The sequence below is a fragment of the Mesoplodon bidens genome, assembly GCF_964165515.1.
Source record: "Mesoplodon bidens genome assembly, chromosome: 19".
Taxonomy (NCBI): domain Eukaryota; kingdom Metazoa; phylum Chordata; class Mammalia; order Artiodactyla; family Ziphiidae; genus Mesoplodon; species Mesoplodon bidens.
The window spans coordinates 4,187,566-4,214,912 of NC_138179.1; the positions used below are offsets into that span (position 1 = coordinate 4,187,566).

A 27,347-nucleotide genomic window follows, 5' to 3' on the forward strand; every position below is an offset into this window, starting at 1 on the left:
TTAACTGCCCTTAACCCCTGGGACCTGCACCGCAGCCCCTTTCAGGTTTGTGGCAGAGATTTTGCTAAGTGTCCCCTAATAAATACGTCACTCTTCTTCCTTTATACCAGAATCCTGGTTTTAGCTGGCACACGGTTACCAGGAATAAAGACATTCCTGAGGTTCCTTTGCAGCTAAAAGTGGCCATGTGACTAAGGCCTGACCAACGGGATCTAAGCAGAGTGCCACACGGAACTTCTAAGAAGTGGTATTAAAGGGAAGAGATGTGTTCTTCTGGGATGAGTGCGTCATGGCTGGAGCTTGAGCAGCCTTCTTAGTCTATAAGATGGAGTCTTACACTGAAGAGAACAGGACACAAAGATAAAAGAAACCCAGACCCTTGATACTCTGGAGCCCCATCCAGGCTTCTTTTACACTGGAGAGAAAAAACAAATTCTTATTTTGCCTAGGCGTTATTATACTGCATTTTCTTTCTTTTAAAAAAATACTTGATTCAGTGCCTAAGCATGTCATTTCTCTACCTGGGATACACTTCCTTCTCTTCTTTACCCAGGCTAATTTTATTTGACTTTGTAAGACCCAGTAGTGGTGTCACCCCAGGCAGGACCAGCAGCCTGTCTTTGTCCCCTTATAGCAGAGACAGATTCCCTCTCTCTAGCTAAGCACCTGTCCCATGATGCTCGATGGGTTTGATCACTGGCTCTCTCCCTCAGCTGGACCATGAGCATCCTGAAGGAGCTAGCCTTATTCCTGTCCAGATATTTGGTACCTAACCCACTGCCTGATGATCAGTACATGGGGAGGGAGGAAGGGAAGAGGAGGGGTGAAGCAAGAAGTCCCAGCAACTCCCTTGGGGATTCTCAATCATTCCTTTCACTGATAAGTAGATCCACCAGCAGGCAGCTTCATCGGGGGTGACGAGGAAGAGAAAACCACTCCGGAGAGTGGCAGAATAAGAACACCAGTGCCCACTGTTTCTGAAACTTCCAGTTGTACAGCATTCACCGATTTATAAGGCATGTTCACATATACACATTACCCTAGGTAATTCTAAAAACCTAACTCACTAGGCGCTATTATAATCCCGAGGGCTCAGAGGGCTAAGTCACTTGCTCAAGGTCACATGGCTACCATGTGGCCAAGTGGCACCTGGAAATGAGATCTTCTAGCTTCATGTCCAGCAACACAGGTGCCTCCTCGGACGTGCACCGTACGGGGGAGTTGGGAGAGCAAGCTACGTGCAAACCACACGTGGGCAGGTGTGCACAGCGCGTGCATGGGCTCACACAGACCTGGTGCACAGATGCGAGGGGCTCCAGGTGTTCCGCGGCATTTTCACTTGAGGGCAGGGGGTGATGGCAGAGGAAGGGGCATGGGAGCGGACCGAGCAGCTGCTGCACGCAGACGCTCTGCCGCGGCTCAAGGACGGGGCCACCTCGAGCAAGTGCAGGGGACACGAGGAAGCAGAGAGGGCTGCGGACAGGCGGCAGCCAGGGGGAGTGCGCATGCTTTCAGAAACCGCAGTAGGCTGTCACTGGTACCGGTTATCTAGTGCATATTCACCTCCCCCGGAGCGAGGGCAGGGCACTGTCAGGCTAAGGGACGGCAGCACACAGCACGTCCGTGGTAAACAATTTATTTTTCTACCTCAGTTGCTTACAGGGGTAAAAATAAAACGGCAGTAGGGAGAAGCACAGATGAACTACTTACAGAGATGAAGAAAATTCACAATGGCTAAAACGTCTGTGAGGCAAGCATACTAGGACAAGTTCTCCAAAGCGAAGCAATTCATAGCAGAACAAAATAAAGAGGAAAAAAAGCCCTACAGATTAAAAGGAAAAAATAGCACTCATGCAAAAGCCTGAGGGAAAATAAAAGGAAAGTAACCAATGATTACATCAAGCATCTTTAGTGCGATGAACACGACTGCACAGGTGGGGTCTAAAGGACACTGACATTCAAAAGGATGGACTGAATGCATCCGACGGAAGCACGCAGCTCACTTCTCACAAACCCTGAGCGTGAACAAGGGGTGACTCTTGAGGGCCCAGCTGAGCTGTACTTCGTTAATCCAAGAGAGTGGGGAAGTGGACGGATCAGGCTCATTGGGAAAGGAAGCCCTTCTGGGGGTGACCATCAGGGGTACCGACCTGACCAGCATAGACCCTCTGTGTTTGTGCCCTCTGACCCCAGTGGGCCAAGAGGCCCTTGACGCCCGCAGGGAATGCAAGGCCAGTAGGCAGCGAGGTGAGGGCAGAGGTGCTAGGGAAAGAGGGACCCGGTGTGGATCGGTGGCCCCAGGGCCTGAGGTGTAGCAGCACCCGGGTGCCGCCACTGTCCCTTCCCGAAGACAGATGTGCATTATTACGGCAACAACCACTGAGGGGCCGGCCCCCAAAGACAAAGACCACCAGATAATGTGTATACACTTGTTCTTCCCGATTAGATCGTTCACATTAGTATTTATAGAATAGTCTGTGTGTGTGTGTGTGTGTGTGTGTGTGTGTGTGTGTGTGTGTGCGTGTGTGTGTTCACTTCTGGTTCTGTCCGCCACAGGACATAGGTGCTCCAAGTCACATATCCCCAACCCCTGTGGGCACCAGCACTTAAAAGCTCACCCATGAAGTGCCCCAACAAGCCTATTTGGTAATTATTTAAAATACTTTGAGGCCTTCTTCCTAGATTCCCTTGAGGAAGGCTCTACAAAGTGTGTGAGAAGTTTCCCTCTGGCCCCATTACATTCTGGGAGGGTGGCAGGTGGAATACATGGGGAGGTGTTCACAGCGCATACGAGAAGCAAACTGGGAGGGGACTGGAGAATAAAATTGCTTTTAAAAAAACTGCAAGAAGCATTGAGGACAGGAGTCTTTTCCAAGAATTAAAAATGAGAAAAAGAACACTCGGTCCAACAGGCGGCTACAACAGTGTTCAGTGGGCACTGACCGCAGCGGGGTGGCCCCGGCAGGGACTGTGTCCTCTCTCTAGTAATGGTAGCAAACCCCAATTTGTTATGCCTCTCTTAAGAGCTAGTTGATAAAAATTATGTCTTGTGAAATCGGCAAATAGTCTGCAAAGTGAAATAAGAACAGAAATTAACAGATTGAACTGAAATGAGGGTCCAGAGGGGAAAAAAGAGAGGAGACCACCGATCAGGATCGTGAATAAGTCCAGTCCCCACACCGATCCACGAGGGCTGGGCTGGGGGGGAGGGGCACGCGGTGGACCGTCTGGGCTTGGGAAGGAGGAGCCACGTCCACGGTGGCTGATCATCACTCAGTCTTTCTGCAAGAGAACCGCTCCCACTCTAAGAGTTATCTGAAGCCCATAGCCCCCCTTTATTGGAGCAGCTCTCCTTTATTTTCATAGAAGCCTAAAGGTGGGCAGAGACAGGCATTTCTTAACACCAGCTGTGCAACCAGAAAGGTCTGCAGCAAGCCCAGGTCACACAGGTAAAGCAGGGACACCAGCAGATGAGATGGGGATTCACAGAAAGGGCCAACTCAGGGGAAGAGGCGGCACCTTCCCGCAGGGGATGCAGGATACTCGGTGTGTGCTGAGGACACACAGGATGCAGACCTCAGCAGCCCTCCAGGACGGGGGTGTCCCTCCGCTGCTCTTAGCTACCTCGCATCACCCCACAGGATGGATTCAGGAAGGGCTGGGAGGGGTGCGGGAGGTACACGCATCACAAGAGAGACGAGGTGGGCAGTGGGGGAAGTGGGCACCGTTGAGAACACGGAAAAGAAAGACCACGAAGAAAAGACACCAGGACAGCTTGGTGGTGATGAGACCAGCTGTGCTGACGTCGCTGACTCACAGGCATGGGGAGGGGGTCAGCAGGGCCACCCTGACAGGGGCGAGGAGAGGGCAGAGCTGGGCTGCCCTGCCCTGGCTCACCCCTCGGCACCCCAGCCCCCTTGGCCAGATCCACTGAAGACATTCCTTACTGGCACGGGGCAAGAGACTCACGTCAGAACGCTGCAAAGCTTCCTGCCCCTGAGGCCGAGGCTCCAGGAGGAGTCTGGAAACCCACAGGGGCCTGCCTGGGCACTCTGTGCTAGAATCCTCGGCTGCTGGAGGCTCCAGGACAGCAGACAGAGCTACCTTTCCACAGAAGGCCACTCCTCCAGGGGCAGGGTCACCCCAAGCCCATTCCATGTCCCTTTACCACCACCCTCCCACCGGCTCTGTTCCCAAAGCCCTGGCTTGTGGTGCAGGGCTAGGCACCTGGGGGACCCCATCTCATCCTACCCAGCCTCGGTTGGTCACTCTTGCATCTCTGTCTGCCCTGCATACGTGTCTATCGAGGGCAGACCCAAGGATGCAGGTCCCTGAGACACAATTCAACCAGATATTTCCTGGGCTGGCTCATGGGGTCCCGAGGGCAGGTTCTCAGATGAGACGGGGGCCTGAGCAAGGGGTCCACTGTGTCACCCCTCCCCCAAATTATACCGTGTTAGGATCCTTAACTGTTTGCTGGGACTAGTGCTACACGGAGGGGGCAATGGCAACCTGATGGCGAAGGGAGCTAGGCCGCACCACGTGCACAGAGCAGCGAGGCACTCTCACCGAGCCAGGACGTGTGACCCTGCACACCGTCTTATCCCCTGGGGAGGAAGGCCGGGGAGGGAAGGAGAGGAAAGGCTTCCCCCAAACCACCACCAGCTTCTGGGCTGAGCAGGACAGGCAAGGAACGGAAAACAGGGATGGCGACACACAAGGTCTCTCCAGGACAGGCATGCATGTGCCTGGGCATGCGTGCATGCATGTGCGTGTGGGAACCAAGCACCCCTCATCGTAACACACCTCTTCATGTAGGCTCTGGAACAGCTCCATCCAACAGAACTTTATGCGGCGATGGAAACGTTTTATATTCTGCACAGACCGTAGCCACTAGTCACGTGGCTGCTGAGTAACTGAAGTGTGGCTAGTGTGGCCGAGGAACTGAATTTTCCATCTTACTTAATTTTACTTAAAGTAAATTTAAACCTTAGTAGCTGCACGTGGCTAGTGTGATTGTGCTAGACAGACGGATGGTAGGAAGATGATGGGGTATGGCAGGTAAGACGCAGGCCACCTGGGTCCCAATCCTGGCCCTGCCCCTTACTGGTTGTGACCCCTTGAACAGGGTTTCTACCTCTCCAGGCTTCAGGGTCCCCATCTGTAGAGGGAAAGTCTACAGGAGGTGCAGACCGTGCCTGGCCCGGTGCTGGCTTCTCAGCTTGTGGTGTCTGGTGTCCTGCTTGGAGAGGCCCGTGGCCACCTGAGCTGCCACGTGCAGCAGAGAAGCGGTGCGGAGGGCTCCCTTGGGGCAGCTGAGGATGCTTGCTGAGGGGCCCACCTTGGTGGGGAAACCACCCGGCCCCGGGGACACACTTGTGGGCAAGTCCCCCCCACGCACCCCCCTCCACCTGAACTTCTGCTTCTGTACCTGCTGTTCTCTTTCGCCTCCCCCGCAATCAGAAAGGTGCACGGACCCCAGCGACCATCCTGCCCAAACCCCTCATTTCCAGAAGACAAAAGAGAGGCCCCGAGGTGCTGGGTGACCTGCCTATGGCCATGGGCAGCCAGGACAAGAGCCTAGGGCTTCTGTTGCTGGTTGAGGATCTGCCCCCCATAGGGCATGGCTCTCAGTGTCCCACATGCCTCCTGACCTCCCCCGACACACCCCTTCCCCACCCGAAGCTCAGTCTGAGGCACAGGTGGGACCGGCCCCTCGCGCACCGCGCGCCCTGCCCTCCACTGCCTTCAGAGCGCTGTCCCCCCAGGGCCATGTCCTGCTCGCCTTGCCGCCTTGCAGCTCAGGCCTCAGGGTGACCAACCAGGAGTGGAAGCCCAGCTCCCTAGCGGCTCCTCCCAAGACACAGAACCAAGAGGGCACAACTCTGCTCCTAGCATCTTTCCTACACACCCCAGCTGTCCTTAGAACACAGACACCCCCGAGCACCCCAGTACATTCTTGCTGTACTCCAGGTCTGGGGAAGGCTGGCTTCCCCCCTTCTAGGGAAAAGCAAGCCCCATAAAACATCCCTTCCTTCACGCCCCTCCCCCATCCCTGCAGGACCGCGGTCCCCGCTGCCCCACAGGTGAGAGTCCTCCCGGTTACATGGGAGCTACAGCAGCCTGGGCACGCGAGTGGGTATCACCGGGCGCTCTGCCTTGAGTCTCTGACGCCCACACGGAGGGAAGGGAGAATCCAACCAACCCCCCCGCCCCCATCACTCAGGACAGAGAGTAGACCCAAACCCAAGAGCACACCCAACACACATGTCAGAAGGGCACCGGAGCCGGAGCAGGGGAGGAAGGAAGGTGCGGTCTAGACAGCACGGCACGTGAATGCGGGGGAGGCGCGGGTGACAGAAAACCCTGGGCCCCGAGTTCGGTCCCCTCCCCGAGGAGAGAGAACCTGCAAGAGGTTTCAGAAAAGGGAGGGCAAGCAGAGGGAGGGCTCCTTCCCTTGCCCCTACAAGCCACTCTCAACCAGTGAAATACTTCAGTTAATCAGAAACTGGGCCGCATCCTGACCTGGATACAAGGTCAAGTGGATCTGCAACTTAGCACCTGTAGGTCATTTCGTGAATGGATGTATGCATGAGTTGGTTCTCCTTAGGGGTCCCCCTCCCCCCCAACGCAGCCCACCTCCCACGTCCCCAAAGCCCTGGGAGACAAAGCCACTCACCTGGGAACTGATAGCCATAGCTGGGAGCAAATCCAGGGTAGCCGCGGCCATAGGTTGCCACGAAGTTGGGGTAGCCTTGAACACAGAGAGAAAGACCACGTCGGTTAGTGCAGCTGCTTCAGGTTGGGGCAGTCCGAGGGAGGGCGGGAGTGAGACACGGTCCGAGTTATTTTCCTCCACAAAATTACTTGTCTCCCGTGGGGGTCCTTACCCAGGGCCTGGGTCACCCCTCGCCCGTGGCTGGGGCACTGCTGCCAGCCTGCTGGTGATTAGCCCGTATTTGGGCCGAGAGACCCCCAAAGCCCATGCACTTTCTTGAACCTGCAGAGTAAATGCCACAGGTTTAGCCCCAGACCCTCGGCCCGCGCCGGGCGCTGACATTTGCAGAGCTTACCCTGTATGTACTTTACCTTAAGGCTATTGACAGTAGGAGATTAAAGTCCTTTGCCAGCACCATGGACAGAGCATAAGGAACGCGGGGTGGGGTCACAGTCTAGGGGCAAAACTCAGGGGCTGACTCTGTGCCTCTGGAAGAACACTGGGCCCAGTGAGCCATGGCCCAGGGGACGCAGGGACCCAGTCACGTCCAAGCAGGGACACTCCACCGTATCTTCCCAAGGCCCTGGGAGAACAGGGCGGGCCTGGCTGTGCTAAATGTGCACCACAAGCATGAAGCCAAAGCCTCGACAGGCATTTCCCAGCAAGCACGCTCCTTCCAGGCTCCCGTCTCAGCAGATTACGTGGGGGAGCAGGCTAACCGAGGGGTGTCTGTGGAAACCGCTGCTGGACTGGGCGTGGGGTGCAGAGGAAAGTACCGGCAAGTCCTGGCGTCCCTGTGGGCGCCTCCGATCAGTTACCAGTTACCAGCCCCCCACGAGATGCCCCTGCAGCTCCCTACCCTTTGTGGTGCCCACTCAGACCCTCACTCCTCACGTCCCGACTTCTTGAGTTCGGCTACAAAGAAGGCTGGGGTAACCTTCTTGGACGGAAATTCCACTGGCCATAGCAGACCCATGGCTGCCCCGTTCCCAGCCTGCCAGGCTCCCTTTGCTTCCCTCCGCTCAATACAGAAGAAACTGAGTCCATTCACACTCTTAAAATACCACCCTGGTCAGCCTGCCACCTACTTTACCACCACCACCATTGCCAGCCTGACCTCTGCTTTGACCTCTGAGCGGGACGCCTGGGGCTGTTTTCGGCTGCCCAGCACCTGAACTCCCTTCTCCGTGTCTGAGTCTTGGAAACAGGCCTGCCTCCCATCATGGAAGCAGAAAGGCCTCCCTCCTGCCCTTGCTGAGCCTGGCAGCTGGGAAGCAGACTGTGAACCCGGGCTGGGCCAGGGCAAGTCTTCTGCAGGTGCCAGCGGGGCAGAGGAGGGCGGACGGTTCAGAATCTCTTCTGGCGTCAGCAGCAGAGCCCGGGGTCCATTGGTGGCAACAGTGGTCCCCTAACCAGGTCATTCCTGGGTTGTCCCTTGGTGGGGCTGTGCCTGACCGCCCAGCTCCCCAGTTCCTGCCTGTTCCCCAGCCTTCCTGGCACTTCTGTCCGTTGCCCAAGCCCTTTCCAATAATCTCTTTCAAAAAAAAATTTTTTTTTTTTTCCGGTACTTGGGCCTTTCACTGTCGTGGCCTCTCCCATTGCGGAGCACAGGCTCCGGACGCGCAGGCTCAGCGGCCATGGCTCACGGGCCCAGCCGCTCCACGGCATGTGGGATCTTCCCGGACCGGGGCACGAACCCGTGTCCCCTGCATCGGCAGGCGGACTCTCAACCACTGCGCCACCAGGGAAGCCCCCCAGTAATCTCTTTTACTGTTTATAGCAGCCAGAGTTATTTCTGTTGCTTTGTCACCAAAACGCTAGAAGAAAGCGTTTTGAGGGGCGGGTTTAGGACATTCTCCACGCCCTCCAACCATAAGGCCCATAAGTGGCGGCTTTCCACATGTATCCTTGTGGCTCCATACAGCAACTTAAACACCCTAAACCCAGGCTCTGGGGTCTCATCATCCACTTCCAAGGTGAATTCTCACATGTCACAAGCATTTTCTGACCCTGCAGGTGATGGCTGAAGACCAAGATCATTCACTAAATTCCAGCCTGGGTGCAGCATCACCAGTTAGAGTTTGCGGGTCTTCCTGCTGCTTGTTCATAGCGCTTTTATGCTGAAGGGGGTCCAGAAATGGGACCCACCCTCCTTCACTTTCCTCTGCTTGTTGGTGTCACAGCTTTCACCTTGACCGGAAGATCTGTCATCAGACCTAAGACAGAAGTTTGCTGGACTAGACGTCAGGAGATGGGTTCCAGCCCTGCCTCTGGCCCAAGGCCATGCCCTAGGGGTTCTTCCCTTCCTTCTGGGAGCTTGAGTCTTGCCATCTGTAGAAAGCTTTGCAGGTCCCCTGAAGTACTGATGGGCCCCAATTCTCAACAGAGACCAGCTGCGGCTCCTTTCCCTCGCTTCGGCCAGAGCCTTTGCAAATTTGCAGTCACAGCTCACTGGCCAATTGATCTGTTTACGCCCCACGAGGGTCTTGCTGCTTGCTCTTCTCGCATGTGTTTATTTCCCAGCACTTGGTGCCTTGCTGACAGAGGGGTGCCCAGACCAGCCAGGATGACCTGGCAGCTTTGTCCTGACTGCAGAGGAACAGACCCCAGTGAGTCGCTGAGCTGTGGCACCCAACAGGGAAAGAGAGACAGAGGGACCAAGAATAGGGACAGAGACGGGCACTCGGGTGCCTTAAGTGGACACTTAAATGACTCCTTTGCCTCTAACTTCAGTGCTGGGGGTCTCAAATATTTTAGTGTTAACGTGACAGCAAAAACCTGAGCCCATGTGTCACCTTCGAGACTCCCTCAGGGTGAGTGAGTGGGGTGGAGGGTGGTGGAACGCCCAGTCCCTCCCTGATTCGAGTCACCAGTATGATTCCATCGTATCTGCCTACTTCCTGGCACACTCGCAAGTCTTCACCAGGATTGAGGAAAGGCATGGTCAAGGTCACCCCAGTTTGGGGCCTCACCCCAATCTTCCCGGGCATGTCAAAATTGTCTCCTGTACAACAAAGGTGAGAATTTGGCCTCTGCCCGAGTGGGGGACCTTATCTCCACCCCCCATCACCGAACACCCTCTGGGTCGGGCAGATGACATCATAAACTTATAATACAACATGACTTCAGTTTTCCTCTTCATTTACTGCTGTGCAGCCCAGCTCTGCTCGAGCGGTTCACAGCCCCAGCCACATGGGGGAAACTGGCTGGCTGCATATCCATAGCACGTTACAGCAGACCCATGCGGACGCTCCATCAAGCCACATTACGTTGAGATGACCCAGCCACCGCTTCCATTAGCAGCCGGGCCCCTCCCTCACTGGCCACTGCACGATTTATTTGCTCCAGTACTCTGGATGCCTGATCAAGCCCACAGTAATTATCTCGTGTCAAAAAAGGAAAAAACCAAGCCTTCTGCCTGGATGACCACCTTTCTTGCAGACAGGCTTTCCATTGTGAGGGAAAAAAAAAATCAGAAATCCACAAGAGAATTTGAATTTGCCAGTTGGCTCATTTGGGGGCACCCCCCTTTTGGGATGCTGGCAGAATTCTCAGAATTGTGGTTCTAGATCTTTGTTCCAACCCTAGAAGATGTTTGCACATGACATCCTTTTCCAGGCTCTGTTACTCAGCTACTCAAGAGTCACAGAAAACAGCTTCCACCAGGCCGTCAACTTGAAAGAGACAAGAGACAGGGCTGTTTATCCAGGGAGCTGCCAGCGTGTGACACATCTGCTGCGTGGCGTGCAGAGCATTGCCTGGGGCACCACGGTGGCTCCATGAGGTCTGCACACAGAGGCGACACCAAGTGCCAAGGGCCCTTTCCAGGCCATAGTCTACAAGGACGCTGGGCCCCCAGAATCATCTGGAGTTGCAGGGGTTCCTCCAGACCTGTGCTGTCCCGTTAAAGTTTAACTTAATTTAAATTATATAAAAAGAAAGCTTCAGTTCTTCAGCCTCATCTTAAATGCTCAATAGCCACATGTAGCTAGTGGCCACCATCTTGGGTGGTGCAGATATAGGACCTTTCTACCACTGCAGAAAGTTCTAGTGCATTGTGCTGCTCTAGAGAGAAGATGAAAAGCTGAATTTTGAGTTTCCTCTGTTTACTAGAAAACAGCTGAACAAATGGAGACCTCCTTGGGGATGACCTCAACAGATATTTTGGGGAAAGACAAATCCCAGTTGAAATTACAAATGAGTCTAGGCATGCGGCTATATGTTCCAGCCAATCTCCTTCTGATCAGCGAATGCCAGCAGATTAGAGCTCCTCATCCCTTCCAGACAAAAAAAAAAAATTTGCCTTCATTTCCGAGGGGCTTAATGTTGGGGAACACTGGGTCAGGATTTCACAGCGCTGCTAAGAATGCCTCTGGCTTTCTTCAGCTGGTCAGCAATGTCTCTCCACTTCTGGGCCCGCAGGGTGAGGCTTTTCTTCAAAGCCTCAGCAATGAGCTATTTCTCTATCACTGCTACCAAACATGTTAACTAGTGTGTGCCCAGCGAGGTCAAGATAGTTAGAGGCAGTAGGATTATACGGCTGAGAAGGCCAAGAGGAATCAGATATACCAACAATAATCATGTTTGCTTTTATTAAGTCCACTTTCGTTAAGAAAAACCAAACAGATTCTAGTGCACTGGGTGGGCGAGGCAGCGAGCAAAGTCTGAGAGCTGCAAAAATACCTTTCCTAAGGGTCTTAGTTGATTTTGGTATTGTCTAGCTCAAAGGCAGGGAGACTGACCTACGGATGATTCCTCCTCTTCTCTCGTACGCTTTCTTAAAGGAATTCCCATTGGGCTGATTATTCCACGATTCTGTCAAAGGCTATGAAAGCTAAAACCAAAACAGCTGTAGGTTCCCTCCCAAGAACGTTTGCTGCCACAGCAAGAGAGATCAAGAAAGAATAACTGCAACTGTACGCTCATCAGCCTCCCTTTGATGAGACCTCCCGAAGTATGGAGAAAATCTTAAAGGGTATTTAAACATTAGTTCCACAGTTTCCAAGTCGTTTATCGACCGGTGTGTCTGCTTTCTCACTAGGATGTCTACTCCCTGACATCAGACTTCTTTCCCTGGTGCCTTCTCAGCATCTAGAACCATGCTTGGCACTTAGGAGGTACTCAATAAATACTTGTTGAATGAATAGGTTTCAAAGCTTTAATGGTTTACAGTCTCACTTCTAAAAATCCCTAACAGTGTTATGTATTTTTCTGCTCTTTCGACAAGAAAAGTTTAAATCACTGAAACCTCATCTCATTAACAAACTTAAAAAAAAGTGTTTCTGCGTGACCCAAGTTCATGAGCCACACTGTTGGTGTCGGCAATGGTGGTGATTCTAGGACTGATATGCAGGCCTAGTGCACCACAGAGATGGTGACCCAGGTGACTGATGGAGTCAGGTCAGGCCATCTTGCCAAAGGATTAGACTTCATCCGTGACATCACTTTAAGGGAAGAAGCAAGAAGCAAGGGCTTCAGTTACAGCACAGCAGATGGCACTCTCCTCCACCAAGAGTCCAGAGGCCCAGGGTGCCAAACTGTGCCAGTGGGTGAAAGAGAGGGCAGCCCTGGCAGTTTCTGGCGAGCGCATCAGAGAAAGCTCGGTGAAGACCCCAGCCTGGCTGGGGAGGCTACAGGCCAACCAGATGGTGAGACTGTGAGCTTGTTCCCTGAGTGGTGGTCTGATTCCCCCTTCTGCCTGGACCTCAGGCTGAGCTGGTTCCCAACGGGGGACACATCTGGGGACCTCTCAGGAGGCCCTGTCTCAGCAGGCATCTAGATGGCCTCAACATAGTAGCTGGGGAATTCAGGAGGGCTGGGAGCTAATGAGGGCTGGAGTCCAGTGCACAGATCTTGTTGGGAGGTAGAAATTCAAAGATAATCCAGCTCCCTTGGCTGGGGGTCCAAGGAGGAGGCTGCAGGTGCCACGGCTCAAGTCACACACAGATGCAGGTCTAGCTATGTTCTCGGTCACCGGCAGGAAGGGGTCCCAAGTGGCAGGGTGTTGGATACCTACTTGGGTGGTAATTTGCCCGGGGCTCCCCAGTACCTTACTAATAACAGCTCCTAGTATGAGTATATATTACTGTATTTTGTTGATTAGAAGACACACTTTTTTTTTTTTTTTTTTCACATCTTAACATCCTGAAAGTGGGATCCATCTCACAATGTGGTTTAGTTAACAGTGTATATTTTTTCTTTCCGGATGGTAGATAAGGTGCATTCCACCACCCATGGCAGCTTGAACTTGACAAAATACAGCACTGGTTGGGCACGATACGGCTTCATTTATCCTCAACAACCCCATGAAATGAGGGTTCCCATATCCCTATGGATGGGGTAACTGAAGGACAGAGAAGACTGTCCCTCCGAAGCCACACAGCTGACCAGACGAGAAGTCCAGATCTCCTGATTCTGAGGTCCTGAGCCCTTTCCTGTGGTCCACACAGCCCGCCTTGGTGGAAGCCGGACCCACACCATCAATTCCACCCGAAGAGCTCTCTGCTTGCTTGGGGGTGGAGGAGAGCCTCGGTGACCTGAGGGGGCCTGCCTGGGGCATGGGGGTTTCGCCTGGTGGCAGCCCCAACCAGAGCTACATGGGCAAAAGGCCAAACCTTTAAGTAGCAAGGGTATGGGGGACGGGGATGAACTGGGGGATGGGGATGAACTGGGGGAGGCTATGACTCAAGAACTAATAGACTCAACCACAATGACTTTTTAAACCAGCTATTACTACCTCTTTGCTGCAGCTCAGGGAAGTCATAACCTGAAATATGAGAGAACAAAGTCGGGGAAGATGAGTGAGCAACTGGCATCCATCACATTTCCATCCCTCTGAGAGCAGGAACCAATCAGAGGGCATCTGGAGAAGCACAGGGACCAGGTGGGTCTGCCCACCACCAACTGTGGTCCAAGCCACTCAGCCCACCACCTCTCCTCACACACGCTCTGCCTGGACCTGCACAGCAGCAACCCTGATGGCCCTCGGGGCTCCACACTAGGACCCTCGCATTCCAAGCTATCTCTTTTGTCTGCACGACCCTTGGCTTGCTCATCCTTCCCATCCTAGCTGAGATGTCACCTCCACAGGGAGGTGTTCCCTGATTCCTCCAACTAGTTTCCATTCCTCATTATGTGCCATAAAGCACCTCACAGCTCTCTCTATTATGAGTAATAACGTATCCGTGTGATGAGCTGTTAAATGTCACCTCTCTCACTAGACCACAAGCTCCATGAGGGCAGGGACCACATCTGCCTTGTTAGGCACTGTCTCCCAGTGCTGGCCCTGGGCCAGGAACGCAGTAGGTGCTCAAGGACTGTTTGCTGTTGAATGCCTCCTGCGGTCAACAAGGCACCTGCCTGGGCTCCCATTATGAAACCATTGGTCTGTGGAGCCCCGAGCCCTTGCTTGGCATCTGGGGAGAATACAGCTGCCATACCTTTGCTCTTTGGCAACTGACATGAGTGAGCTGGCTTTGCTCCACACCTCTGCTTCCCCAGGAAGAAAACCTCCCCCAGGCAAGCAGAGAAAACCATGGGGTACATGATACCTCACATAAAGGGTATCAAGTGAGAAGCAGAAGGGTGGGGGCACTTCCTGAAGATCTGGTTCCTAAAAAGCTCCCCATTTGATGCCCTAGGGACTTTATACTCATCATTTAAAATTCAAGACTCTGAAAGCCAGCAGGCAGTATGGGCTCAACTCTTTTAAGATTTTATTTTAAAATTGGGAACTATTAATCCATTTGGGGTTTCTTTTGGTATATAACATAAGGTAAGGGCCACATACAAATTATTTTTAGAGCAAGAGCTACACAAGTGTCTTACAGTCAACCAGGAAATAATTCTCATTGATTTTTAAAAATTAATTTCTTCATAATAACTAAACACATACATAGAAACACATTTAATTTAGGCTCCTTAACTTTTTCTATCAACCGGTGCCTTCCTATATGCCACACTATTTTAATTACTGTAGTTTTGGACTATGTTCTGATACTTGGTCAAACTCTCTTTTTTCTCATTTCTCTTTTTAAAAAATTTTCTTATTTATTTTCATGTGTTTCTTCTTCCAGGTAAGTGTTAGAATCATTTGGCCAATTTTTAAAGAATTACAATAGGAATTTTCCTTGAAACTCTGTTAAAGCTAAAAAATTAGCTTTAACATCTTAGCCATTTTGAGAATTCTCATGGCATCCTTTTCCACTTTTTAAAGTTCCTCAAAATAACTTTACCTGCCTTGTTACTTCCTCAGACAAATAGATACAATTCTTTTAAAGATCTAAATTCTAAAGCCAAGAAAAGTTTTATAAATTTAAAACTGAGCCAAGAATGATTTAAACAGCAGCAAATCTGAAAATACATAAAGAGCTTGTCAAACAATACAGAAGAGGGACTCTTAGCCAAACCAAATGAAACCCATTAAAACTAGACAGACCGTGTGCCTGAATGGAATTTTACCATTAACTACCATTTATCCCATTTAATTAGTATTTTCCCGACACACAATAACTTGCACTAAAATACCGTTCTCTCGCCTTGAAATTTCTAATTATTGTTGCGACCCACACCATTATGCTTCTCCACTGCTTTCTCCATCTTTCATGCCATTTAAGCGGCAAGATTTTCAATTATCTATGCAGGACGGACAGAGATACCTTTAAGGAAGGGGCATAATATGCAACTCAATTTCTCTAAAAGCCAGGAGAGATCATTTTTCATCAGAACAAACATACTTTGTCTTTCATCATTTTTTTTTTTGCAAATAAAGAATAAAACAGGTTATTTAAGACATCCATTTAAACACAAATTTGATATCCCAGGAGAAAAATGTTAATCACTTAAATAGACAGGATTATCGTCCACCATTACCACATCCCCTCTTCTCCCAAGTTTTAGAAAATGTAGCCTCGGCTCACATAAGTTAAGCCAGCCAGGAGTCCATAGGTCTTTAAGAACTCCCAGTCAGCAGAGAGGGCTGAGGCAAAGAGAGTAACTTTTCCTCCTTTTGAAAAAGGGAGTGGAAAGGGGAAAAAATAATATCAAGTACCTTCTATGAGCCAGGCATGGGACAAGATGCCTATCTATCTAGTTGTCTGCCTATCTATCATCTATCTATCTATCTATCTATCTCTGCTAATTTAATGGTCACAACTGTCCTGTAAGAGGGATTATCACCCTCATATACAGATGGGGAAGCTGAGCCTCAGACAGGTAAAGCAGTTAGCCCAACTGGAAGGTGACCCAGTCCCCAGGGTCCGGCCCAGACTCACCCAGCATCCCCATGCCAAGCATGAAAGCATCCATGGTATAAGGCAGTCCCCGGGCCCGGCCTCTTGTCCCAGGTGGGAACATGACTTCCTTCGGCTGAGCCTTCTTACATTCTACCTGTTAAACAGAAAGGCGAACAAATGAGATGCAAATGAATTCCATGTAAATGTCAAATGCAGAACTGATCTGGTTACTAGCTAAGTTATTTTTAGCCTCGCTCCTTACTCACTGTAAAAATAGTCGTGCCGAGTAAATGGCCTGCAAAATAAATATTGAAGAAAACACACCACTTGTGCAAATCCTGCAAAAACCTACAAGGATGAGATTGGGTTTGGAGGGGCTGCAAGGACAGCAGCTGAAGATGCACAGGTGTGGGCTGGAGCTCAAACTGAAACCTGAGCAGAAGGTGTGAGAAGGCGGGTGATGGCTGTTGGATGCGTCTGTGAATAATAACAACAGCAATAGTAATAATCCGTCATTATCGTTCAGCCCTTTACATGTTTACACATTCCTCTCAGGCTCCATCAGGTCAGTGACTCTTCATGGCAGGCCACTTGATTCTGTCTCATTAAATACAAAGGCCAGTTAGTCTTAGCTCCATTTCACAGATGAGAAAACTGAGCATCAGAAGGCTTGTGTAACAAGCTCTAAGCCATATCCCAGCAGGTGCAGGCCCGGAAGCCGGATTTTTAAAATTTCTAGGTCAGCGATGCCACCATCTCCGTAAAACCTGCCCCAGCACACTCCCAAGGGAAGTAATAAGATTAAACATGGATTACCGGTTTCTCACTTTGCAGCTATGTCTTCAAGTGGTTGCTAATCTTTCCTTTCTGTTTCCCCCTCTGCCTCCAAAATTTCTTAATCCTATTCTGCTCACATCCAGAAGTCATTTACTTAACAACCTTAATGACAGGTAATACAAACCCTAAGAAGTAAGTAAAACTGCTGCCTGTTGAAGTTCCTACACTGTTATTACTAGTGTTCCTTAGGCCCTTGGTCGGCGCTTACTTGCTTTTAGTTTACAGATAGACTTAACAAGCCTTGTTAGCCAGGAATCAATCCCATTGCTGATGAAGATGGGATGTTGTAGAGCAAGGCAGGAGTGCTTAAAGCTGCCGGAACTAACAGCATGACAGCCTGACAGTGATGGGGAAAAGACAAGAATCAGGTACCTTATTTTAAAAAGCAGTCTGGGGCCATATAGTATAGGAGCCAAAACTTCACATAGCTCGACAGCTGCCGAGGGTCACTATCACACATTAAATTACTATTGCTCACGGCATGTCTGAGAGATGAAGAAAAAGTTAAATTGTGTGCAATGTACTTTGTTTTAAAAAGGACCTACACGGGTTATCCATTATGGAGATATTCTCACTCCAAATACTTCAATTAAAAAATATTTTAGTGCTGAAGGCTAGGCGGAAGCTTTAATTACCTAAAATATTAACTCCTCTTTCTTCAAAGACGTCGGATAATAAGTATTTACTGTTGCTCCTTAAAGAATGATAACCACGCGTGCTTTAAAAAAATGGAAAAAATGGCTCAACATTCATGACTGATATGTTTAATACAAAGAGGTTTTATAGAGTAAAAGGAAAGAGATGAGCATCTCCACAGAGAAATGGGTAAAGGACTCGAACAGGGAATTCAAAAATGGCTAATAAAGGAGCATACATCCCCAACTGTGTGCTTTTTGAAACAGCAAAAGCCATAAATGTATACACTTCCCATAACCAAGAAATCCTACTTACAGGGATTTATCCTGCAGGGATGAGGCTATTCGCCACAAGCATTAATTATAATTTTTTTTTTTTAAAAAGGAAATATCCTAAATGTCCAAGAACAGGGAGTTAGGCCGAGTTTGGTACATCCAAGCTGATTGAAAGCTATGCAGCTACGGAGAAGCAGGCTGATAATAACATACGCGGGTATTGGGAAACCCTCAGTCCCAGGCAAAGCAGGACGGCTGGTCACCCTAACTGGAAGAGGTGGGGAAAAAAGCAAATTACAGTGCCTTTGGAAAATCAACAAGTGTATATATCATATAGGGGAAAAGTACTAAAAAATTACGCCAAAGTTGTCTTAGTTTGTTCTTTACTTCCATTGTGCATTCTATTGTTGTTGTTTATTCCTCCAATTTTCTTGCTTCGAGCATTACTGTCGCAAGCGAGGTGGGGTGATTCACAAGAAATAACTTCATCAGAATTGGGTCTTTTCGATTTCTCTCATAAGCCCAGAGCTGACATTGTGCTCCTGGACTCCAGATCCCATCCCTGGGACTCAGAAGCAGGCTGAGAAGCCTCATTTGCAAGAGGCTGCCTGAGCCTGGGGAGATGGGTGTGCTCTGCAGAGGCAGACAGATAATTACCTAACGCCAACACCGGGATCTGGAATAATACGCTAACCAGCTCACTTCCTAATAGCCCTATCGGTGACAATCTACTGCATTGTCTTATGAAAACCTGCTGCCTGTTCCTAGGCAACCTGATCAACGAAAATTTCAGGTTTATACAATTTTCATTTAGGAAACATAAAGGTTAACTGACTGTAATGGGAGTATTTTAAACAAACCCACCTCTTCCTCTCACAGAACAGGGCTGGCAGCTCTGTTGAATTCTGCTCTGTCTGGGCTGGCGATGTTTCGGGCGGCACCGCCTGCGTGGGCTCTGTCAACCCCTCGCCGTGTCGACGGTGAGCGCTCCCGGAGGCCAGGGGCCGTGGCACGCGCTCTCTCTGGGGGACCCTGCACGTCCCGGGCACTTGAGTGACAGGCAAAGGCAGCAGTCGCACTAGGGTGCCTGGCCTGGCCTGGCAGGCACGGAAGGCTTCTCGAAAGATTTCTCAGGACCAGGAGGCCTGCCCCCAGCCCTCACTACCTTTGATGATCTCATATGAAGAAAGCACACAAAAGGGAAAAGAGGCATAGCTTTTCTCTCCCTGGATCCTGAGCCCTTGCAGTGGGCCTGGGGCTTGCTGACTCCTTCGCCCATCAGACTGTGAGTTCCCAGGGCAGGGATCAGGGTCTGCCTCTACGTCCTGGTCCCTCAGTGAGGTTCCATACAGAGCACGGATTGACCTACATGCTCCTTCAGGGAGACCCGGTCTACTTGATGCCATGGTGCTGAGGAACATGACGTGCCCAGCGAGCGCTAGGCAGTGGGGGTGTAGAGACACACAAGGCAGGGCTCCATCCAAGGGCCGTCAGTCTATGAAAAGAACAGGTCCTGACTGCCTTGTTCTCCTAACATCAAGGCAAATATTCACCTGTCAACCTGTCCCTTGTCACTTCTGGGCCCGTCAGCCTCTGGCACCTCTTGAGTGAGCCTATATTTGAGCCACCCCCATCCCCGCTCTCCTCCCACTGGGCCCTGGGCAAACCAGAGAACTTGGCAGGAGCACCAGAGTTACAGTCAGAGCCAGAACTCGGGGAACCAGTCCATCTCCGCAGCTCCACGCACTCAGTCATCCGGCCACACGCTGTCCTGGTTTTCTATTGCTGTGCAACAAACTCCCTCAAACTTGGTGGCTCTGAGCAATAATTTATCATGCTTCCTGGTGGCTCTGAGTGCAGAGTGGGCCCAGCGGGGCTCTTGCTTGTGGTCGCTCATGTAGCTGTGGTCAGATGATGGCTGGGGCTGGAGCCAGAGGAAGCCTGCCTCGGAGGAGAGCCAAGATGCCTTCTTCCCTCCCACGGCGGGCAGCGGATGCTGCTTTGGCTAAGACCGTTCATCGTGGCTTCTCCGTGGCACTCGGTCTTCTCCCAGCATGGTGGCTGAGTTCCAAGAGGGAGTGTCCCAAGCATGAGCATCCCAAGGGACCGAGGCTGAAGCCACCCAGCTTCTTAACTCAGCCTTGGGAGTCACACTGCTTCTTCCATCACCTTCTACTGGTTACAATGGGCCAGCCTGGATTTGGTGTAGGAGGGGGACACTCTCAAGGACATGAATGCTGGGAGGCCTAGGTCATAGGGGCCATCTTTGGAGACTATCTCACGAGATCAAAGGAGAGCCGTGAGCAGACAGGACAGCGGGACCCTTGGTGACGGGCTTGCTGGGGGCTGCCTTCACCATGGGGCACAAGGCAGGGCACTGAGGCTCCCTTCCCAGGGCAGCCCCAGAGACACTTATCTGGCTCCCCAGGTAAACAGAAGCAAAATAGGAGTGGTTCTCCTGGTGACCTGATCTGCTGCTCCAGCCCTTTCAGCACCGTCCCTTTTATGGTTAGACCCCCTCATTTATGGTAAACGCTCCCCACCACCCACACCCAAAGTGCTCACTCTCAGGCAGCCCTGGTGGGGGCAGCGTCTGAGGGAGAAACATCTCCGAGGCTTGGGTCTCAGGTCTCCTCAACCAACAGCTCAGACCCCACCTCTGCAGCTTCTCACCACGGCTGCCTTCAATACTGTTTCAAATGGCAGCTGGAGAAAGTCATCTGGGTGGAGGGCCAGAAGACGGAGTGGGAGTTCCCTTTGGATCTGTGCTCGTAAGAAGCCTCAGAGGCCACTTGTGACCAACTGCTCACACCAGGAAGATGAGGTCTCCATTTTCAAGCTTCATGGCTGGCAAAGCCACAAAGTAACCTCCGCACCGGGGTCCAAATGCCAAGACATGCCAACCCCCCAAAGCTAGATGGATTTGCTTTAAAATTCCAATCTCCAAATACGCTGCTTTGCTTGGTAAACTGGCTTTGGAGGAGAGGGTGTGGCTTCCCTGTAGCCCACGCAGTGATGGGCTCAGAAGGATGACCCGGCTGAACCCTCTTCAATGACAGAACTTCTAGGCTGGTGGCTGTCCCTCCAGAGGGTGGATCGGAGGCTACTGTGAGGGGGACGTGTGGTCTTTAACCCTCTGTGAAGGCTGCTCGTTGGTGTGGGGTGCCTCCGCCCATCTGGGTCCAAAGCAACTCAGCGAGGAGGTCTGTTTCTAACTTTATATTTAGAAAGAATTTCAAGAGGACAGCACAAAGGACACTGCACACCCCTTATCAGAGTCACCTGTTGTGAACATTTTGTGGCTTCTGCTTTATCATTTGCACACTCTTTGTCTCTGTCTATAACCGTGTATTTTCCCCTGAATCATCTGAGAGGAGGCTGCATACATTACGGCTTGCGTTTCCTAAACATAAAGACATTTTCTTTTCTTTTTTTTTTTTTTTTTGCGGTATGCGGGCCTCTCATTGTTGTGGCCTCTCCCGTTGCGGAGCACAGGCTCCGGACGCACAGGCTCAGCGGCCATGGCTCACGGGCCCAGCCGCTCCGCGGCATGTGGGATCTTCCCAGACCAGGGCACGAACCCGTGTCCCCTGCATCGGCAGGCGGACTCTCAACCACTGCGCCACCAGGGAAGCCCAAGACATTTTCTTACATGAGCACGGTACAGTTAGCAACCTCAGGACATTTAGCATCTTTAAAATACCTGTATCTAACCTGCCTTCTGTATCCCTGTTTTGCCAGTTCACCCAATGATCCCTTTCATAGCAGTATGCCCACCTTGTAGAACAGGAAGCTGAGGCCCACGGACATCATACATGGTGCCTGTGGCTTCAGAACCAGTCTATGTCTGGTGGGGCTGGGTTTGAACCCAGGTCCGCCTGGTGTCACGGCCCAACCAAGGCAGGGGGCCCTGTGCCACCCCCTCTCTAGGGGGGTGATGCTTGGCATTGGCTTTGGAGAAGGCGCTGGGACTTCAGCGGGGACAGCTTCCCTGCAGCTACTCTGAGTGGCTGCTCTTGCCCAGCTGGCCAGCAGCCCTTGCTCAGGCAAGCTCCCTGCCGGGCACCTTTAGGAAGAGGCTGGCAGTCTGAGAAGGATGCCACAGTCTGGGAAGTGAAAAGGCTTTTGTTCTTCCTTGGTCTCTACACAAATGGCCCTGGTCAGCACGTGCCCCAGGACCAGGAGGGAAGCCTGGCCCGGCCTCAGTCTAGGGAAACCCAAGCCCCGCAGCCGTGGCCTTGATTTACCACTGAGGACAAGGAAGATCTGTGTGGCCTGAAGAAGCCAGTGTTTGCAGCTTCACTTCTTGCCCCAAACAGGTCATGTTAGAACCGTTTACTCCTCTAGGGAGAGAGGGGCCTACTTCAAAGGATAAAATAGATCTCAAAGAGATCAACCTGGATCATGTGGCTGGCAGGAGGGGAGGGACAGCTGTAGGTCAGGCCTCTCGGGGCGGGTGAGTGCTTGGGGTGGGGGGGATGGCTTGTGGCTTCTGCTGTGGGCACCATCCTTCTGGGGAGCTTCCCGAAAGACACAGACACCTGACCACCGGCATCTCCTCTGACTCAAGCTGCACCCCCTCCCCAGCCAGGTCCCCGTGGGCTCCAGGCCAGCACTGCCTCTCTGAAGCCCCAGGCTGACCATCTCCTGCAGCCCCCAGGCTCCGAGCGGAAGGGCGATGACACTCAGGTATAAAGATTCTGGGGTCCTGCCCCGAGCCAGCAGCTCCCCAGGCTCTCTAGTGAGGCAGGCGGGGTGAGCTGCACCCCAGAAACCACACACAGCGCCCACCGCGGTGTCCCCATCACAGCCTTTCTTCCTCCTGCCCGCTGCTCTCTCTTGCCCTCTCTGCCATCACAAGCCTTTCTGGAGACTCCAGGAGGGAGGACCCTTCACGGGGCTCTTGCCCTCAAGGATCCTGCAGAGCAAGACAAAGCCTAGGCAAGCTCCTTGGGGAGGAACTCAGTCTACTGTCCCGCCCCGTGCATGGTGCCCAGAGTCGGCCTGAAGAGCACGGCGGCTACAGAATGTGCTAGAGAACGTGCAGCAGCTGCAAATGAAGATGAGGGCCCTTGTCCCACCATCACTCAGAGTATCAGGACGGCAGCTGGGTGAACGCCTGGCCTGAGACACCATCACGCCGGGGGCAGCAACCACACCCTGGAAATCCTGGCAGCTGCCCTGGGAAGACCCAGCCCTTGACTCCAGCGGGAAAGGGCATCCAGCCATCTGGCCATACCTGTGCCTCACCAGTGCCAGCTCTTGTGCCCTCTGCCAATGCGGAGAGGACCCTCAGCCAGGCAAGACCGCAAGTGAGTGGAAGCGAGGTCCATGTCCCTTCCCCGCCTTCCTCCCTTCCCCAGACATCTCCATCAGACACTGTCCTTGCAGACAGGGAGCAGCGGGCGGCCAAGCACCAGAGGACCCACTTGTATGGATAAGTTGTCTTGTTCCAATGCAAAGGGGTCCTCACAGATAGGGGACCCCCCCAATGGAGTCTAAGGAAGAGGGGGTTACTGTGCAAACCGAAATGGAAATGCCAGCCTGGGAAGTGAAGGAGGCCAGCAGAAATATCTACCTTCAAAGGACACACACTTGCTATAAGTGGCCCAGACCCATGAGTGACAAGCACCGAGAGTCCCACCAGACATAGAATCTTGACCCCCCTCTCCGGTCAGCAGAATTACTCTGGAGAAGGAGGAACATATTGTTTTGTTTTTTTGTTTTTTTTTGCGGTATGCGGGCCTCTCACTGCTGTGGCCTCTCCCGTTGCGGAGCACAGGCTCTGGACGCGCAGGCTCAGCGGCCATGGCTCACGGGCCCAGCCGCTCCGCGGCATGTGGGATCTTCCCGGACCGGGGCACGAACCCGCGTCCCCTGCATCGGCAGGCGGACTCTCAACCACTGCGCCACCAGGGAAGCCCGGAACATATTGTTTATTGAGCACTTCCCCTATGCAAGGCATAGTCACGACATCCTCGTGTGTGTGTATGTCTTTGTGTATACACATATTATATAATGTAGAATATATGTCATGACACATACATGTAATGCACATAAAGCACAGCGCCTGGCACACAGAAGTCCTCCAAGAACGCCCGGTGTTCTCAACACCCTCACTAATCGACTCCCCGTTTCCTCCGTGAGTTGGCCTGACTCACCCCATGGTTAGAGTAGAAAAGGCAACTGAGGCTTCCAAGAAGGATTTGCCCAAGGTCACAAAGCCAGATAATGGCAAAGCTAGGATTCAATCCTAGGTCCTCCAATTCAAACCCCCTGTCCCCACCTCTCAGCCTCTGGCCAGCCCTTCCCTCCCTCCCTCTATCCACCCGTCAAGGCCCATTCGGAAGCTGTTCCTCCCACAAGGCCACCCCCGATCCTCGTTCCAGAATTAATTTCCCCACCACTTCTGGGACTAATTTCATCCACCGTTTCCTCTGCTCAGTATTGTATTAAAATCAGCGATGGCAAAGTGAAAACAGTCAGAAACCAATACCATTAGCACCTCCCATTCAGCAGGCAGGGCTGGGTGGGGACACAGATGAGTTCAGGATGTCGCTCAGAGTCTGGGCAAAGAGTGGAGAGGAACTGGTCCCTAACCCTGTCTGGAGACATGTGCCCAGTGTCCCCCGCAGCCTCCAAGTGGTGCCCAGATCCAAGGGGGGGCCTTGTCCTGCAGCCTAGCCTAGAGGCTAAGGTCCCCGGTTTCATCTCTGCTCCACTGCCAGCTCTGAGCTGGGACCAGCTGCCTGACTTGCCTGGGCCTCAATTTTCTCATCTGTATAACAGAGTAACAGCAATGCCCACCCCACAGGGCTGCAGTGAGCTAAGAAATTAAACAAGCTAATCCTATAGTGCTCGCGCTGGATAAAGTTCGCTGGGTCACACCTGACTGTCCTCCACATGGAGCCTGGGTGCGAGCCTTTCAGGGTGATAAAGCTAGTTCACATCTGCGCTTAAAACGTAGAGAAAGACAAATACCGTATGCTAACACATATATATGGAATTTAAGAAAAAAAAATGTCATGAAGAACCTAGGGGCAAGACGGGAATAAAGACACAGACCTACTAGAGAATGGACTTGAGGATATGGGGAGGGGGAAGGGTAAGCTGTGACAAAGCGAGAGAGTGGCATGGATGTATCTACCTTACCAAACATAAGGTAGATAACTAGTGGGAAGCAGCTGCATAGCACAGGGAGATCTGCTCAGTGCTTTGTGACCGCCTGGAGGGGTGGGATAGGGAGGGTGGGATAGGGAGGGTGGGAGGGAGGGAGACGCAAGAGGGAAGAGATATGGGAACATATGTACATGTATAACTGATTCACTTTGTTGTAAAGCAGAAACTAACACACCATTGTAAAGCAATTATACTCCAATAAAGATATAAAAAAAATATATATATATATATATATATTCTATTTGTGCTAGAGGGAAAAAAAAACCAACAAAACGTAAATCCCAAAACCTGGGGAGCGCAGCAGAAGGGAGCAAGTGGCCGCCACCCTGCAGGCTGGGAGATCTGGCATGCCGCCGCCACTAACTTTCCCCCTGACCTCCCCAACCTGCTGGCCGGATAGGCCCGTCTTCCTGCTTTCATCAGCAAGGTGTGCTGAGGGAGCTTCCCAGGCTGCACTATTTGGGGAAAAAGCTGATGGTGGCGGCAGCAGCTGTTTTTTTTTTTTTTTTTTCCTGGGAACCTGCAAGGGCATTTCAAAGTGAAAAGAAACCTCAGCCTCCAGCAGGTGCCCCAAATCTGCCACAAGCTGGGTGTTTGTCCCAGTCTGTGGTGGGCTTTGCCAGAGACCCTGCCCAGGCCTAATTTCATTTCTCAATTCAAAAGAAAAGAAAATAAAAGGGCAGCTGGGGCATCGGCTCACGCGTCCCCGGGAGGTCGGGCAGGGCAGGTGAGTGCAGTCAAAGGAAGAACAGGCCCCAGAGGAGGGGAGCAGAACGGCCTCTTCCAGGCGCCTCCAGGCCCCCTCCCGACCCTGCACCCCCTGGGAGCCAGCGGCAGCACACACGGAAAAGCCCAGAGGCCTTGGGCACTGAGACACTGAGGAGGAGGCTCCGCTCTCCCCAGCCCCCCTGCAGGGACCTCACCAGAGGACAGATGACGGGCAAACGAGCCAGAGCTCAGGCAGTGGGGAGGCCCCCTCCCTGCAGGCCGACCTCCTTCTGCCTCAAGAGCCACGGACGTTTCCCACCCAACCACCGCAGCCCTCCCCGCTGCCCCCCCCCCCCCACGTCCCTCCACGCAGAGATCCCGCGGCTCGCACAACAGAGCCGGGACAAACAGCCGATACACACACAGCACGTGTGGATGGGTGCGCACGCATGCGCGATGGGGGGTGGGCGGGGGAAGGACCTCTCCCTCCGCCACGTAAACACGAGATTCGTTGATTAAGTGCCTCTCTGGCGTTGCCTTTTTTTTTGGCCTTCATCCTGCTTGTTTAATGTTATATTTGACATTCTCATTTTCTAGATGGCAACAGAATCAGAATGGATGGCTAAAATTAGCTTACGAGTGAGAATGACGCTACAAATAGGATGGTGAACACAGAAGCCTAGTTAATTCCACCCACATTACCTCCCCACCCCCATGCCCCCCAATTTTGGGCTGGTGCCCAACTGAGCTCTCAGGCCTCAGGCTGAGGCGGGGCAGCTGGAGGAAGGGGAAGCATGCTGGGTCACTGGGGCACCCGGCCGGGGTCAGCACCCACCCCAGCCTGGGGCCTCCGCGGACCACCTGACCCAGCACCACAGCCCCGAGTCCAAGAGGCCAAGCTGATCTCTTGCAGTTACTAAGGAGGTTTTCAGGAAGGCCTATTCCTTCAAGGCTACCAGATTATACACCCGACAACAGAGCAGGCCAAGACCTCCCAGGGCCAGAAACTGAACCAGCACTTCCTATAAGCTGCCCAAGGCAGTGGCCATCATCCGTCCCATCTTTCGGAGGAGGAAACAGGTACAGACAGGTGGGGTACTTGGCTGGGTCACAAGATAACCAGTGGTGGGTCTGGGATTCAGGCTTGGGCAAGTCTTGGGTGTTTCTAAATGACCCGGCAGGTCCCAACTTGGGGACAAGGACATGTGACATCACTCAAGGATCCAGCCCATCACCCACTGGATGAGCCTCACACACCTGCAGTCAACGCTCTGAGACCCAAATCAGAGGGGAGGCCCGGACACTGAGAGCTTCCCTGGGAGGAGATCTGGTCTCTGAACACACAGGGAGTGTGCAGTGGTGCCAAGAGTCCCAGACTGGCCTGGTGATCCCGGGCCAGGCCAGCTCAGCTGGCTCCAGGCTCTTCCGGCCTTAGGCCCCTCACTCCCGAGTTCTTTCCTTCTGACACTGGATGGATGATTTATGACCCAACCCCCCACGTTATCTCATTAGCAGTGATCCTCGCCAGTGCATTCAGACTTCAATGTGCATACAAATCACTGCGGATTTGTCAAAATACAGATTCTGATTCAGTACTTCCGGGGTGGGGCCTGACGCTCTGCATTCCTAACAAGCTTGCCAACTGCTTAGCAATGTGCATAAATTGGATCACCTTAAAGGAACAAGGAAAAGGACTTTTTAAAGGAATTCCATAGTAATCCTTATATAAAGCAAGTAAACACTCATCCTTATATTTACCAG

The 27,347-nt window shown here is 52.2% G+C and overlaps 1 protein-coding gene across 3 annotated transcripts in view; it reads right to left on the bottom strand.

Moving 5' to 3' along the window:
- MSI2 (musashi RNA binding protein 2) overlaps nucleotides 1–27,347 on the bottom strand; it is a 394,222-nt gene that overhangs the window by 43,564 nt on the left and 323,311 nt on the right. For all 3 annotated transcript variants that reach the window (XM_081220215.1, XM_081220214.1, XM_081220213.1), the window contains exons 9-10: nucleotides 15,991–16,105; nucleotides 6,680–6,754 (exon numbers count right to left, since the gene is read on the bottom strand). In XM_081220215.1, coding sequence (XP_081076341.1) covers nucleotides 6,680–6,754; nucleotides 15,991–16,105 — 190 coding nt within the window. The remainder of the gene's footprint in view (nucleotides 1–6,679; nucleotides 6,755–15,990; nucleotides 16,106–27,347) is intronic.